The sequence below is a fragment of the Dendropsophus ebraccatus genome, chromosome 8, assembly GCF_027789765.1.
Source record: "Dendropsophus ebraccatus isolate aDenEbr1 chromosome 8, aDenEbr1.pat, whole genome shotgun sequence".
NCBI lineage: Eukaryota > Metazoa > Chordata > Amphibia > Anura > Hylidae > Dendropsophus > Dendropsophus ebraccatus.
The window spans coordinates 117,303,925-117,317,701 of record NC_091461.1 but is presented as its reverse complement, the minus strand read 5'-3'; the positions used below and the strand labels follow the sequence as shown (position 1 = coordinate 117,317,701).

General features: G+C 43.3%; 1 protein-coding gene across 2 annotated transcripts; it reads left to right on the top strand.

Annotated features, from left to right (window-relative positions):
- Window positions 1-4,891: 4,891 nt before the first annotated feature.
- On the top strand, window positions 4,892-13,586 carry LOC138799839 (di-N-acetylchitobiase-like). Of its 2 annotated transcripts, none has more exons than XM_069981530.1 (7): window positions 4,892-5,061; window positions 6,972-7,110; window positions 11,643-11,851; window positions 11,984-12,152; window positions 12,591-12,688; window positions 12,867-13,028; window positions 13,122-13,586. In XM_069981530.1, exons 1-7 carry the CDS (start codon window positions 4,942-4,944, stop codon window positions 13,305-13,307), a joined length of 1,083 nt encoding a protein of 360 aa, XP_069837631.1. In that variant the 5' UTR covers window positions 4,892-4,941; the 3' UTR covers window positions 13,308-13,586. The 2 variants fall into 2 exon arrangements, with proteins under 2 accessions (XP_069837631.1, XP_069837632.1); XM_069981531.1 differs by lacking the exon at window positions 4,892-5,061 and adding an exon at window positions 5,174-5,240 and having other exon boundaries at window positions 13,122-13,585.
- The last annotated feature ends 191 nt before the right edge of the window (window positions 13,587-13,777 follow it).

Below are 13,777 nucleotides of genomic sequence, written 5' to 3'. Positions count from 1 at the left end.
GTCCTGCTCCTCTCACAGCCCCACGCACCTGCAGCCTGTCTATCATTCATCTGCAGAGACATACACACAGGATTTCCATCAGTCTTTTTTTTTTCAACCAAAATGAGGAGAGGGACTGACAGGGTAAAATTTATAATAAAAAGATTTGCTCCGTTTTTGTATTTTCAACTCGCTCCTGGTTTTTGGTTGAAAAAAGACTGACAGAAATGTATGAACATAGCCAAGAATTGAGGGGGGAGGTGGGAAAACAGCCTTGTGACTACAGAAGGAAGCTCTTTTGCTTAGTAAAACATGGCCACTTTCCCCCCTACTTTTGTCTCCAGTTCAGGTGCAGTTTGCAATTAAGCTCCATTTACTTCAATGGAACTGAGTTTCAAAAGCCCACCCAAACTGGAGACAAAAGTAGGGGGAAAGTGGCCATGTTTTTGTAGCGCTGGATAACCCCTTTAGGGTACGTTCACACTTACCGGATCCGCAGCGTATTTTCTGCTGCAGATCCGCAGCAGATTTCATTTAAATAACTGAACACACCATCAAATCTGCTGCAGATCCTGTAGGTGTGAATGCACCCTTAAAGTGTTTCTTATATTTGCGTGTACTGATTTCTGCAAAGTTGTTTGAAACAACACTTACACTTTAAGGGTAGCTTCACACGTACCGACTCGCAGCGTTAATAACGCTGCGAGTCAGCTAGGTCGTGGCAGATTACTTTCACTACATACACACAGCGGTCTAAACGACCGCTGCGTGTATGTAATTCTGCTGGCCGCTTAACCCCTTCTGTTGCCCGGCTCCCGCTCTGTATACATTACCTGTCCTCGCTGCACGGGGTCCCGGCGTACTGTTCTCCCGCCTGGCCAATCAGTGTGTTGCCCTGCCGTAGCCACTGATTGGCCGAGCAGGAGAGCAGTACGCCGGGACCCCGTGCAGCGAGGACAGGTAATGTATACAGAGCGGGAGCCGGGCGGCAGCTGAAGGGGTTGAGCGGCCGGCAGAATTACATACACGCAGCAGTCGTTCAGACCGCTGTGTGTATGTAGTGAAAGTAATCTGCCAGGACCTAGCCGACTCGCAGCGTTATTAACGCTGCGAGTCAGTACGTGTGAAGCTACCCTAAAGAGTGCGGTGAGTGTGTGTCCTGGCCCCGTCTGTCCTGAGTGCAGTGGCTGGGAAGCCGAAAACAGCCTAAGGGTACAAACACACACGGCTTATACGCTGCGTATTTACTGCTGCGATACGCAGCAGATTAGATCTAAATAACTGAACACAGCATCAAATCTGCTGCGTATCTGCTGTGTGTGTTTGTACCTATCTATGAGTCTATGAGTTACACACTGCAAGCGTCGCTCTTTACATAACTACCATAGATCTGGTCCTGCCTCCTGCAGTGAGGAGAAAGAGAGGGATGGAAGTTATTAGGTTACATTCACACTGTGCAGGTACAGTCAGCGTCAGATTGTAACAGCAGCAGCAAGTACTATGAGTGTACTACATGCTAGAACTGATGTTGGGTGTTCTGTTGTTTAGAGTCTACTTGTCACGGTGGCCAGGAGTAGTAACATCCACCATCGGACACACGGCAACCCCTCCCCCTCCCAAAAGGTTTCTTTGTGCAAACAGTTACAAACAGTGCTCAGGATCAGTCTTAAGCTTGTCCGTCCCTTTTCTAAGGTGGTTGACTGTCCTATTCAGTCTGTCTATGGCATAAACAAGAGAGATTTCCCCTGTCTCAGGTGTCCCTAGAGGTCTTTTCTAGCAACCCATAGTGGTTGGATAGGAAGTAGTTACTAGAGAAAAAGTGTATGTGCTGCTAGATCTAAGTGTTAGCTGCAGCTGTGCTGTGTGAGAGTGACATCTAGTGGTTGGAGTATGGAACAGTAGCCTCCTGTCCTAACCTGTGACACTAGACAGGTACATTTTTACCAAGGTGTAAGGCTCCATTCAAATGAAGCAAAACTGGCAGAATTCTCTGCCTCGGAATCCCATCAGCCTCCCTGTCTAGCCTCGTCTCTCCATGCTGAAGAATGAACATGAGAGAGGAGGTGGGCGAGCCTCCCATAGACTTGTCATAGTCATTATGACGGGGAGGCTGGTGGGATTCCGTGGCGGGAATTCTGCCAGTTTTACTCTGTGTGAACGGAGCCTAAGAAGTAGAAAGAAAACACATAGCGGGACACTACACGACATACTATCATTTTGGCAGCGTACTCATATTCCAATCTATGCCAAATAAACCTATATTCTATGCAAATATTTTTTGTACACAATGTTTCACCCCTTCACATCCACAATACGGCTATATTCATTCCCGCCGCAGATGCTCCGTGCAGTAGGAACTGATATAAACATTCCTGACATGACTGGGGTTTTTATGTGTGTGGGACCGTTTCAGTGTGATCGGCCCCGAACACATTAGTGTCCCAGGAGCTGAAGGTAATGATCGGAAGCCGCAATTATGCAGCTGCCTGTCATTAACCCCTAAATGTTGCAATCTATAGCAATTGTGGCATTTAAGGAAGCCAGTGACTGAAAGAGCACCTGTCACTGACTGGACAGGACCCCCGCAGCATGACTGTGGGAGTCCTGTTCACTTACACTGAAAGGCAAGGGTAAACTACTTACCTCCATCTTCTCATAGAGTCTACCCTCAGGCATGCTCTATGTACAGATTGCCGATAATACGGATCAATGTCATGTAATAGCATAGCATTGATCAGTATATGCAATCTAACAACCCTATATGTAAGACTTATAAAGTATGAAAAAAAGTTTTCAGAAATATAAAAAAAAAGAACACAAATAAGCCCCAATAAAAGTTTAAATTACCTCCATTACCCTTATTCAAATAAAAATATGTAAAATAATAAACATATTATATGTTGAAGCATGCAGAATTGTCCAGTCTCCTAAAGCGACTCTGTACCCACAATCTGCCCCCCCCCCCAAACAGCTTTTATAGTCGGATATCCAAGAACTGTCCTGGGCTCCATTCGGCAGGTGATGCAGTTATTGTCCTAAAAAACAACTTTTAAACTTGCAGCCCTGTGTCAAACGGCCATGGCCTAGAGTATCTGCAGATTGTCGGTACAGAGTAGATTTAAAATATAACAATACTGTTCCTGCATAGTGAATGGTGTAAATGAAAAGAGGGGGGGGGGGGGGGGGGAAACACCGGGATTGCTGATCTTTTTTGAATGATATATCAGAAGAAAATTAATAAAACTTTTTCTTACACAAGTATGATACCCCAAAAAAAAATAGATCATGGCACAAAAAAATAACACCTCAATCAGCCCCAAAGGGGGAAAAATAAAGGGGTTATCACTTTTAGAAGGCGAGGTGGAACATTGCTTCACTTTGACCTGCACATCCGTGGATCAATGATGTTTGGTCATAAAGGGGTTAAAGATTCTATGGCAACACTCTATGCCAACACTCTATGCCAACACTCTATGGTAACATTCCGAGCTTACGTTCTATGTCAGCGTTATATGCCATTATTCTATGTAAACATTCTAACCCAACATTCAGTGCCGCTATTCATATTCCAACATTATAAGATTATTTTTTCCGCTGCAAGAATGTAGTGGCAACTTTCTTTAACTACTTCTATGCCAGGCCAGTAAAAATAATAAAGACACAATGCTGGCACGCTCCTGTTCCTCTGGTGCGCTCCCGGGAGTGGGTAAGCAGGGTGTCTTTATTATTTTTACCAGCCCGGCATAGAAGTAGTTAAAGTGGTAGTGCGGCGCTAATCATTTATTCACAAAATAACACACATTACAAAGTTATACTGCTGAGCAGCTGGTGACGCGGCATAGGGGGGCCAGCATGAGGGACAGATGGAGCGGTTCGGCCGGCCTCCCGAAGATGACGTCATAGTCCCAAGAAGGCGGAACGAGGGTCGACACGAATGCGGTAAGTATAATGCACCAATACTTCCGGGTTTAGCGTGGGTGGGAACACGGGGAAGGGGGCCATTCACATACATAACACACATTACAAAGTTGTATAACCTTGTAATGTGTGTTATTTTGTGAATAAATGATTAGCGCCGCACTACCCCTTCAAAGAAAGTTGTCACTATATTCTCTCGGACGAATTAAAATGGCAACGGATTTGTTGCTTTATGGGCAGCGTGAAATTTACTGCAAACTCGTTTGAATCTACTTTTAAAGAGAATTTGTCAGTAGTTTTTTGCTGTCCTATCTCAGAGTAGCATAAACTAGTGACAGAGAAGCTGAACAGAATGATGTATCACTTATATTGTTCTGTGCAGCTGATCCAGAGATCTCCTCCTGAATAACATGGACAATAAGTAGTCCTTTCCATTATGTGCATGAGCTCAGTAGCCCTGTATATTCATGAGCACTAGCACACTCTGGCAGTTGTCTATCTATACTGTCTATAGGCAGACAGCTGTCAATCAGCAGCCAAGGGACAGAGTTAGTGGCATGGCCTAAAGCTCATTCTCTTGCATATCATATATTTTCTTTATTCTTGTTGGTGGTATTTGCCATGGAGAAGGCGAAGATTCGTACCTTCTCTGTGGCGTACTCTAGCCGTAACCCCTAGTGTCAGGGTAGCAGGGGTGAAGAGTGCGGAGAATCTGCAGCAATATCCATGTGTAGTCTTTGCAGCAAAATTGCTAAATTTAAAGCCGTCCAGAAAACTCCCATAACAACTGGATCAGTAACCCCCCCCCCATTGTTTGCATCAGGACTAACAATTACTGTGTGTGAACAGCTACATACTGGACACTGGACAAAAACTCGTAATGACTTGTTCTTAATAATATGATTACTATTATTGTAAAATGTGCTCAACTATTATGAGCCCTTCCCCATATACAGTATAACACCTCCCTCCTCCTCCTCCTCTGTTACTTCCCTATATAGGAGGTAGCTGGCTCATTCCCCTGCTGGATGATATACAGGGAGGATGTATGGGTGCACGCTGCGGGGGCTGCTCCTCTTTCTAGGGGCTTCTCTCTGTTGGGGTGATTGCCCCTGCTCTGACCCCGCTCTATGCCAACCCATCCAGGACACCCGGGACTTTGAGGTACAATGTGTTACAATGTATCAGAGCCGGTTACAATGTATCATGTGCTGCTACTTCCTTATTGTTGTGCTGTGATTGTTGGAGCGGTTTAGCATAGCAGATATGAGGAAGTAAAGCAGTGATCAGGCGTCTATGGAGCTACTTGTCTGCAGGCAGCACATAGGACTGACATGTAGCAGGTTTGTTGCAGATTTTGCACTTTAATTCCACTTTATAGTATAATGCAAAATGCAATTCACACACTAAAGAAAATAAATAGTGGCTATCAGGTCATAGAGCAGATATTTATGTTCACAGCATGTTATCTGTCATGGATTCTTGCTGGATGTGCAACACTTTGCACATGGTAAAGGAAAATCCTGTTTTCCAGATGCCATGTAGCTTTGTGTGTGTGTGTGTGTGTGTGTGTGTGTGTGTATATGTGTGTGTATGTATGTGTCTGTGTGTATGTTTGTAAGCATGTGTGTGTGTATGTGTCTGTGTGTGTGTATGTATGTATGTATGTATGTGTGTGTGTGTCTGTGTGTATGTATGTATGTGTATGTGTGTATGTATGTGTCTGTATGTGTATGTGTGTATGTATGTGTCTGTATGTATGTATGTGTGTGTATGTATGTATGTGTATGTATGTATGTATGTATGTGTGTCTGTGTGTATGTATGTATGTATGTATGTGTATGTGTGTATGTATGTGTGTGTATGTATGTATGTGTATGTATGTATGTATGTATGTCTGTGTGTATGTATGTATGTATATGTGTGTATGTATGTGTGTGTATGGCACTGGGTGGCACATGAGCTGTATATTACAGCCGATACTCCTCTGCGATGGCTGGGATCAAATGATAACTCTGATCCTGGCCATTTAAAGGGGTAAACCGGAGACAGAAAATCAAATCAACTGCTGTCATAAAGTTATACAGATTTGTAAATTACTTCTATTTAAAAATCTCCTTAGATTGTCCGGTTGGCCCGTTGAAGTCAACGGTGTCTGCTGCTGCCACCACTTCTATTACACAGAGCGACAAGCAGCGGACCGTCACTGTCATCATCAGGATTTTTCAACCTGTTAAAAGACTACGAATAGCCGACATTGTGCATGTTGGCTGATCAGGGTCTTTCACACCAAATGATTATTGGCCAGAGTGGTCGGCCGAGTAAGGCAGATAATTGTTTGGTGTCATAGGGCCCTAATACATGTGGTGATACTGCTCTAACCAAGAAGTTACACAGGATGGGACCCCTCTTGGCGCATACTAGGGGGGGATTTTTACACTCCTCTATTTGGGGATATGCCTTGCCAAGTATGTGCCAATGTTTTCTAAAAATGTTATCCACTTTCCCTCTCAAAGGATGAAACTCACATGAAGGGTTGGCTTTTATCTGTACTTCTATTGCTTGGGGTACTGGGGTCAGGTAGTCTAGTCGTATTGGGGTAACCCCTATCTTTAAACCTTTCTCTCATTTCCTCTATTCTAGTTTCCAGTACTTATCAGCTGCAGGAAGTGGTGTATATTTTTCAGTCTGACACAGGGCTCTTTGCTGCCACCTTTGTCCATGTCAGGAACTGTCCAGAGCACCTTGTCAGACTGGAAAGAAATTTCTACTTCCTGCAGGGCACACAGCTGCTGATAAGTACTGGAAGGTTCTCTGGAATACCCTTTTAACACCTAAGATGCCATAACCAAGAAAGACTGTGAAATCCAATTGGTCAGAGGGATGAGGCTTTCTCTGTGCCCCGGCAATGCATTTGTAGGGTGCAGATAGGTTGCTATGACAGCCAAGAACCTAAAGCCCCCAGGTCTGACATTTTTGTGGTTCGGACATCATGAAATTACAGATAAGTTCTCTTTAATGTTATGATGAAGCAGTCGTATTATAAGTGCTGAATGTTCTATATCTTCTACCAGGTCTATGTGTTTCATGTCAGAGGGAAAAACTGGAAGAACTATGACTGGGACCACGTCACCACAGTCGCTCTGTTTGGGCCGTATGACCCGGAGCTCATGTGCTTTGCCCACTCCAAAGGTGCACGATTTGTCCTAAAGGGTAAGAACCTGATACTATTGGGATATACAGAGAACATGGCCACATGGGCTTCTGTAATTTAATTTATAATACATATGATATATAATAGATTATAAAATACATTGGTTTAGTCAGTGAGAATTAAAGCGGTTGGATAAGGCCGCAAAAAACAAACAAAAAATAGGCTGGTGCAGGTGTTGTGTGCAGCTGGTGGGCTCTGGTGTTTTGGGGGGCAACTTGTCACAGTGGCCAGAAGTGGTGATACCCACCCCCAGACACATGGTCCGGACCTTAAAGGAGAAGTCTGGAGAAAGTTTTTATTAAAGTATTGTATTGCCCCCCAAAAGTTATACAAATCTGCAATATACACTTATTACGGGAAATGCTTATGAAGTGCTTTTTTCCCTGCACTTACTACTGCATCAAGGCTTCACTTCCTGGATAACATGGTGATGTCACTTCCTAGCTAACATAGTGATGTCACTTCCTGGATAACATGGTGATGTCACTTCCTACATAAAATGGTGATGTCACTTCCTGCATAAAATGGTGATGTCACGATCCGACTCCCAGAGCTGTGCGGGCTGTGGCTGCAGGAGAGGATGATGGCAGAGGGATGCTCAGTGTCCCTCCAGTGCCCTGTGTCCCTCAGTGTCCCCCTGCCATCATCCTCTCCAGCAGCCACAGCCCGCACAGCTCTGGGAGTCGGGTCATGACATCACCATGTTATTCAGGAAGTGACATCACCATTTTATCCAGGCAGTGACATCACCATGTTATCCCAGGAAGTGAAATCACCACGTTATCCAGGAAATTACATCACCATGTTATCCAGGCAGTGAAATCACCATGTTATCCACAAAGTGACATCACCATGTTATCCAGGAAGTGAAATTACCATGTTATCCACAAAGTGACATCACCATGTTATCCAGGAAGTGAAATCACCATGTTATCCAGGAAGTGACATCCCCATGTTATCCAGGAAGTGACATCACCATGTTATCCAGGAAGTGACATCCCCATGTTATCCAGGAAGTGACATCCCCATGTTATCCAGGAAGTGAAATCACCATGTTATCCAGGAAGTGAAATTACCATGTTATCCAGGAAGTGACATCACCATGTTATCCAGGAAGTGACATCCCCATGTTATCCAGGAAGTGACATCCCCATGTTATCCAGGAAGTGACATCACCATGTTATCCAGGCAGTGATATCACCATGTTACGCAGGAAGTGACATCACCATGTTATCCAGGAAGTGACATCACCATGTTATCCACAAAGTGACATCACCATGTTATCCAGGAAGTGAAGCCTTGATGCAGTAGTAAGTGCAGGGAAAAAAAAGCACTTTATAAGCATTTACCGTAATAAAAGTATATTGGGGAGTTGTATAACTTTTGGGGGCAATACAATACTTTAATAAAAAATTTTGCCGGACGTCTCTTTTAAGTAGAACTGTGAGGTGGGAGTGAGAGTGCAGGGGCGGCCTTTGTCTCTAGGTGTAGCTCTTACTGAAGCCTAACCCCAATCCTAGCGAGCGCCTGTCAGTAAAGTATGTTGGATTACGCTGCTTTGCTTTACTGGGGATCAGTCCCTCTACCTTTTCCTTAGTGGGTAACTGTCTTGTCCCAGTTACCCTGTAGTCAGGTCCTTGCAGTGCATAACTGCTGGTGTCAGTACCTTATGAAAAAGAGGTGTAGTTCCTGTCAAGGTTCTGGCCTGCTTGGCTGCAGGAACCAGTAGCTGGTATCTGTCTCTCACAATATAACTAGAAACACAGGAAGACTCCAACTACCCACCTAACAGGAAGTCCTTACCCTTTATCGGGTGGTGTGACAGGAAGTGTGGGAGAGGAGAGAGAGAAGACATAGAGTGTCTGCTCTATAAAACAATAGCATAACCTTTTACATAGACTGCAGCTGTGCACCGGGGGAAGTGAGACACCTAGTGGCTGCAGCTGAGAATGCAGCTGAAAATCACTTGGTTTGACCCCTAAACGAACTAGTTTTACCTGGGTGTGTAAGAACAGAAGAACAACCTGTAGTGGGACATTGCAGTTCCTCATAGCTCAGCTTCTTGTGAACAGGAAGAAGGGAATATTGACCTTAGCTATAGTAACACTCAGGTTTAGCAGCACAAATAAAAGCATTAATGTATGTGTGTGTATGTATGTATGTATGCATGTATATGTTTATGTATATATGTACGTACAGTATGTGTTGTGTGTGTGTATGTATGCATGTATGTACATATGTGTGTATGTATATGTTTGTGTATATATGTACATACAGTATGTGTTGTGTATGTATGTATGTATGCATGTATATGTTTGAGTATGTATATTTGTGTATATATGTACGTACAGTATGTGTTGTGTGTGTGTATGTATGCATGTATGTACATATGTGTGTATGTATATGTTTGTGTATATATGTACATACAGTATGTGTTGTGTATGTATGTATGTATGCATGTATATGTTTGAGTATGTATATTTGTGTATATATGTACGTACAGTATGTGTTGTGTATGTATGCATGTATATATGTGTATGTATGTTTGTGTATATATGTACATACAGTATGTGTGTGTGTGTATGTATGTATATGTTTGTGTATGTATATGTTTATGTATATATGTACGTACGTACAGTATGTGTTGTGTGTGTAGGTATATGTTTGTGTATATGTAAACAGGCAAAATCTCTAATAACTGAAACTGTAAGTGGGCGAACATCCAGTGTAATGTATGACTCTTTACAGTAGCTGGGAACTCAGAATACTGTCTGTGTGTGCTGATTCTATAAGGAGCCTTGTATATTTTATGTGTTGTACTTTGGGTTAAGGGAAAAATAATACATAAGAGAAAAAGGGTGGTAAATCTACCTAGTTGGGCAGCAGAGGTGGAGTATCTTATGTGCGTGTGGGCCTCTTGACTCTCTTAATGTTGGGGGGGGAGGGGGGGATGATCAGATATACAGTGGTGTGAAAAAGTATTTGCCCCCTTCCTGATTTCTTAATCTTTTGGATGTTTGTCACACTTAAATGTTTTCACCAAATACATGTAAATATGAGAATAGTAAAAATACCATAACATGCAGTTTTTAATTGTAGGTCTTTAACCCCTTAATGACCTGGGGTCTTTGGTGCCCGGGTCAAGTTAATGCAATGTTCCTCCTCGCCTTCTAAGAGCCATAGCATTTTATTTTTCCGACTACAGGGCTGGTTGGGGGTCATTTTTGCGGCAAGATCTCTACTTTTTATTGGTATCATATTGGTGAATTGTTTTTTATTTTTGAATCGCGACGGACTTCTCCTTTAAGTGTAAAAAACATACAAAAGATTATCTTGGCTAATGGCGGTTCTGAGTGCTGTCGATGTTAGTGAGGTATGGATGAAGCCAGAGGACTGGGTGTTGATTCATTATGAACGGATTACTGAACATTTTTTTTTCTGAAGCATGGAGGTACAACAACTTTTAAACCAATTATTTGGTTCTAAAGGATGTTTTCTAGCGGTTGAAGGGTTAACCCACGTATGAGCATTGTAATCTAGTGTCTAGAGCTACCCCCCGTGTCTTCTTCGCTCTGAAGGATGATATTTACACTGGTTAGGGCCCTATTCCATGGGAAGATTATCGTTCGCATAATCGTTAACGATAAACGATCCAAACGACAGCTATTGCGAAAGACCTAAAAGCGTTCACTCATTTACATTGAATGATAATCGTTACTTATGATCGTTCTTGCGTTCGTCTTTACTGCGAACGACGTCTTATTCAATGCGAATGATTTGCGAACGAGCAACGATAAAAATGGGTCCAGGTCTTATGAAACGATCAACGATTTCTCGTTCGGTCGTTAATCGTTAACTGCTATTCAACTGAACGATAATCGCTTAGATTCGAACGACTTAACGATAATCTGAACGATAATCGTCCTGTGGAATAGGGCCCTTAGAGTTGAAGCTCTGAGTTTGAGCTGCAGTTTCCTATAACAGGATGCAGGTCTGAGTTAAGATGTCACGTGGCAGCCATAAAGGGCTGGTGCTGGCTGGAGGTCTGTACAGGTAACATGCAAAAGCTAAGAGGTCCTTGTGATGCTTACCCTCGCAGATTAGGGATGGTGCTGGTTCTTCCTCTTGTGATGTTAACCCTTAACAATCTGTTGGTACAGTGATGAAGAACAACACAAACATTATTAGAAACAGAGAACATGTTACATTTTGTGGCATGGCGATAATACAGGTTGTGCTACACCACACTAACCATAAATAAACAAGGCAGGGTTCTGCAACCTGGGACTCTTCAGCTGTTGCAGCACTATGACTCTCATCATACCTGGACTTTAAAAGGCAAAAGAGTCCTAGCTTTGTAACAGCTTTGCTTCTATATGGATTCAATGCTATGTCCTAAACAACAGAGAAGGGGTGGCAGTGCCCCAGCGAGTGGCCCCCACCACTTCATTCTGCCAATCAATAGGATCCCAAGATCATTTTGTCTGGTTTCCTCCTGTAACATGACAGTGTTCCTCCCCTTTTGTTTCAGGATACGTCCCAGTGAAGTATATTGTGGATCCGCACAACAGAACTGCCTGGATAGCAGAGAAAGTGAAGCTGGCAAAGGATCAGTATATGGATGGAATAAATCTGGATATAGAACAACGTGTGTCCAATGGCAGTGCCGAGTATTATGCTTTAACTGCACTGGTGGAGGAAACCACAGAGGCTTTCCACAGAGAGATCCCGGGCTCACAGGTGAGGATTGTATAATAGGGCTACTATGATAATAATTTTACAATTTTCATGAATATAGAATTAAGTAAACTTTTAGCATTTTTCAAGTTATAGATTTGGATTGATACTTAAAAAAATTGTGACCTTGTGCAGGTGACCTTTGATGTCGTCTGGATTCCCAATGTTGCCCACGAATTCTATAACTATACGGCCATAGCGGACCTGTGCGACTTCTTGTTTGTTATGTCCTATGATGAACCACCTGAGAATCGGACAGCACATATCGCTGCAGCCAACGCGGCATTCAACCAAACCATAGCTGGTCAGTCCTCTGGGATTATAAGGGCTGGGGGTATATGGATCATTGGGCTATGGTGCTATATATCATGTCCCTGGTACATGTGCTAATGGCAGGTGTCCAGCATACGGGGCAAATACTCCAGTGTATTCTGATATTGGTTGTTGTGGTCTTTAATAACAGCAGAAAACCTATAACCCCTATAGATCACCTCTCATCTGGGCTATTAGCTAATAGAGAAACAAAATCCACAGTAATTTCCAGTTCAGAACGTCTATCAGAATTTTGTCATCCAGCTTTCCCTGGCAAATCGAAGAAAGCCGGATCCTGTCTGCAATGACGGACATAGCTGTCTTCCCCAACCCCAGAAACAGATGTATCTCTGTAATACGTCAATGACGTTTTAATGGGATGATCATATTTTTCCAATGAGGTTCACATATTATTCTCTATCTCTTGTAGGTTATGAGCAGTTTATTCATATCGGCGTCTATCCCAAGAAGCTCGTGATGGGCGTCCCCTGGTACGGGTATGACCACATCTGTCATAACCTAACAGAGGTAATTCTGAAATTTCTTTTTCGTCCTTTGGATAAATCCATCCCAATAATCCCACCCAGGCTGAATAGTGATACGGATCCCATCCTGACTCACTGTGTTATCTATATATGGCCAATAACCTATTAGACCTTCATTTATTTATCCTAGAATAATCATTTTTTCCATTCTCACCTGTCAGGATAATCAATGCAAATTAGGAAAATCATCATTTCAAGGTGCCAAGGGTGTCAACCTCGAGGGCACTCAGGTGCCATACCGCACAATGATGAAGCAGGTCAATAATTCAATGACTGGTCGTCTATGGGACGACATCCAGAAAGCTCCTTTTTACAATTACAAGGTCTGTAGTGGACGTCACATCTTGTACGGTGTCTCTGTGATGTATGTGGCTGAGTATAGTAATGTACGCCTCATATTTCTATTGCATCAATAGGACACTAAGGGAAATATCCATCAGGTTTGGTACGATGACCCGCAGAGTATTTCCTTGAAGGTGGCATATGTCAAGAAACTCGGTCTCAGAGGGATTGGGATGTGGAATGGAGATCTACTGGATTACTCCAATGATCCTATAGCCCGACAACAGACTGCAGCCATGTGGAAAGCCTTACTGCCATGATGGCCGCCTAGTGGCATCACCCATTCTCCTGGGACAACTACTGACTGCAATATTACAGGGATGGAACAACCATAGAAGAAGGGGATGGGATGCAGCCTGTAATGGACCAACCCTGTTACATACAGATATCACTATATGCTGCAGGACATCTACTGTAGCTACAGATGAATGAGCGGTAATTGATCCTGGATCTCCACTCTAATAGCTCATGTGTTCTCAATGATCTGATTAACGAGCTGAAGAGGAGGATGGCATGGAGGCTGCCTGTCCCATTAACTCTCCAGATGGGGGGAATGCAGGGTGGCAACCAATGCAAATTAAGATCAACATACTCTTAAAGGGAATCTGCCAGCTGCAATTCACATTCTAAACTGTTGGCACTGTTAGGTACTGTAGCTCTTAGGTCAAGGAGACAAATGGTCCCTTTCATGTATCCATCTGCGCTTCCATAACATAGAAGAACCCAACAC

Coding starts and splice junctions, on each gene's coding strand:
- LOC138799839 (XM_069981530.1), top strand. CDS start 4,942: ATGTATGGGTGCACGCTGCGGGGGCTGCTCCTCTTTCTAGGGGCTTCT. Junction 12,153..12,590: donor ATTCAACCAAACCATAGCTG/GTCAGTCCTCTG, acceptor TATCTCTTGTAG/GTTATGAGCAGTTTATTCAT. Junction 12,689..12,866: donor TCTGTCATAACCTAACAGAG/GTAATTCTGAAA, acceptor CTCACCTGTCAG/GATAATCAATGCAAATTAGG.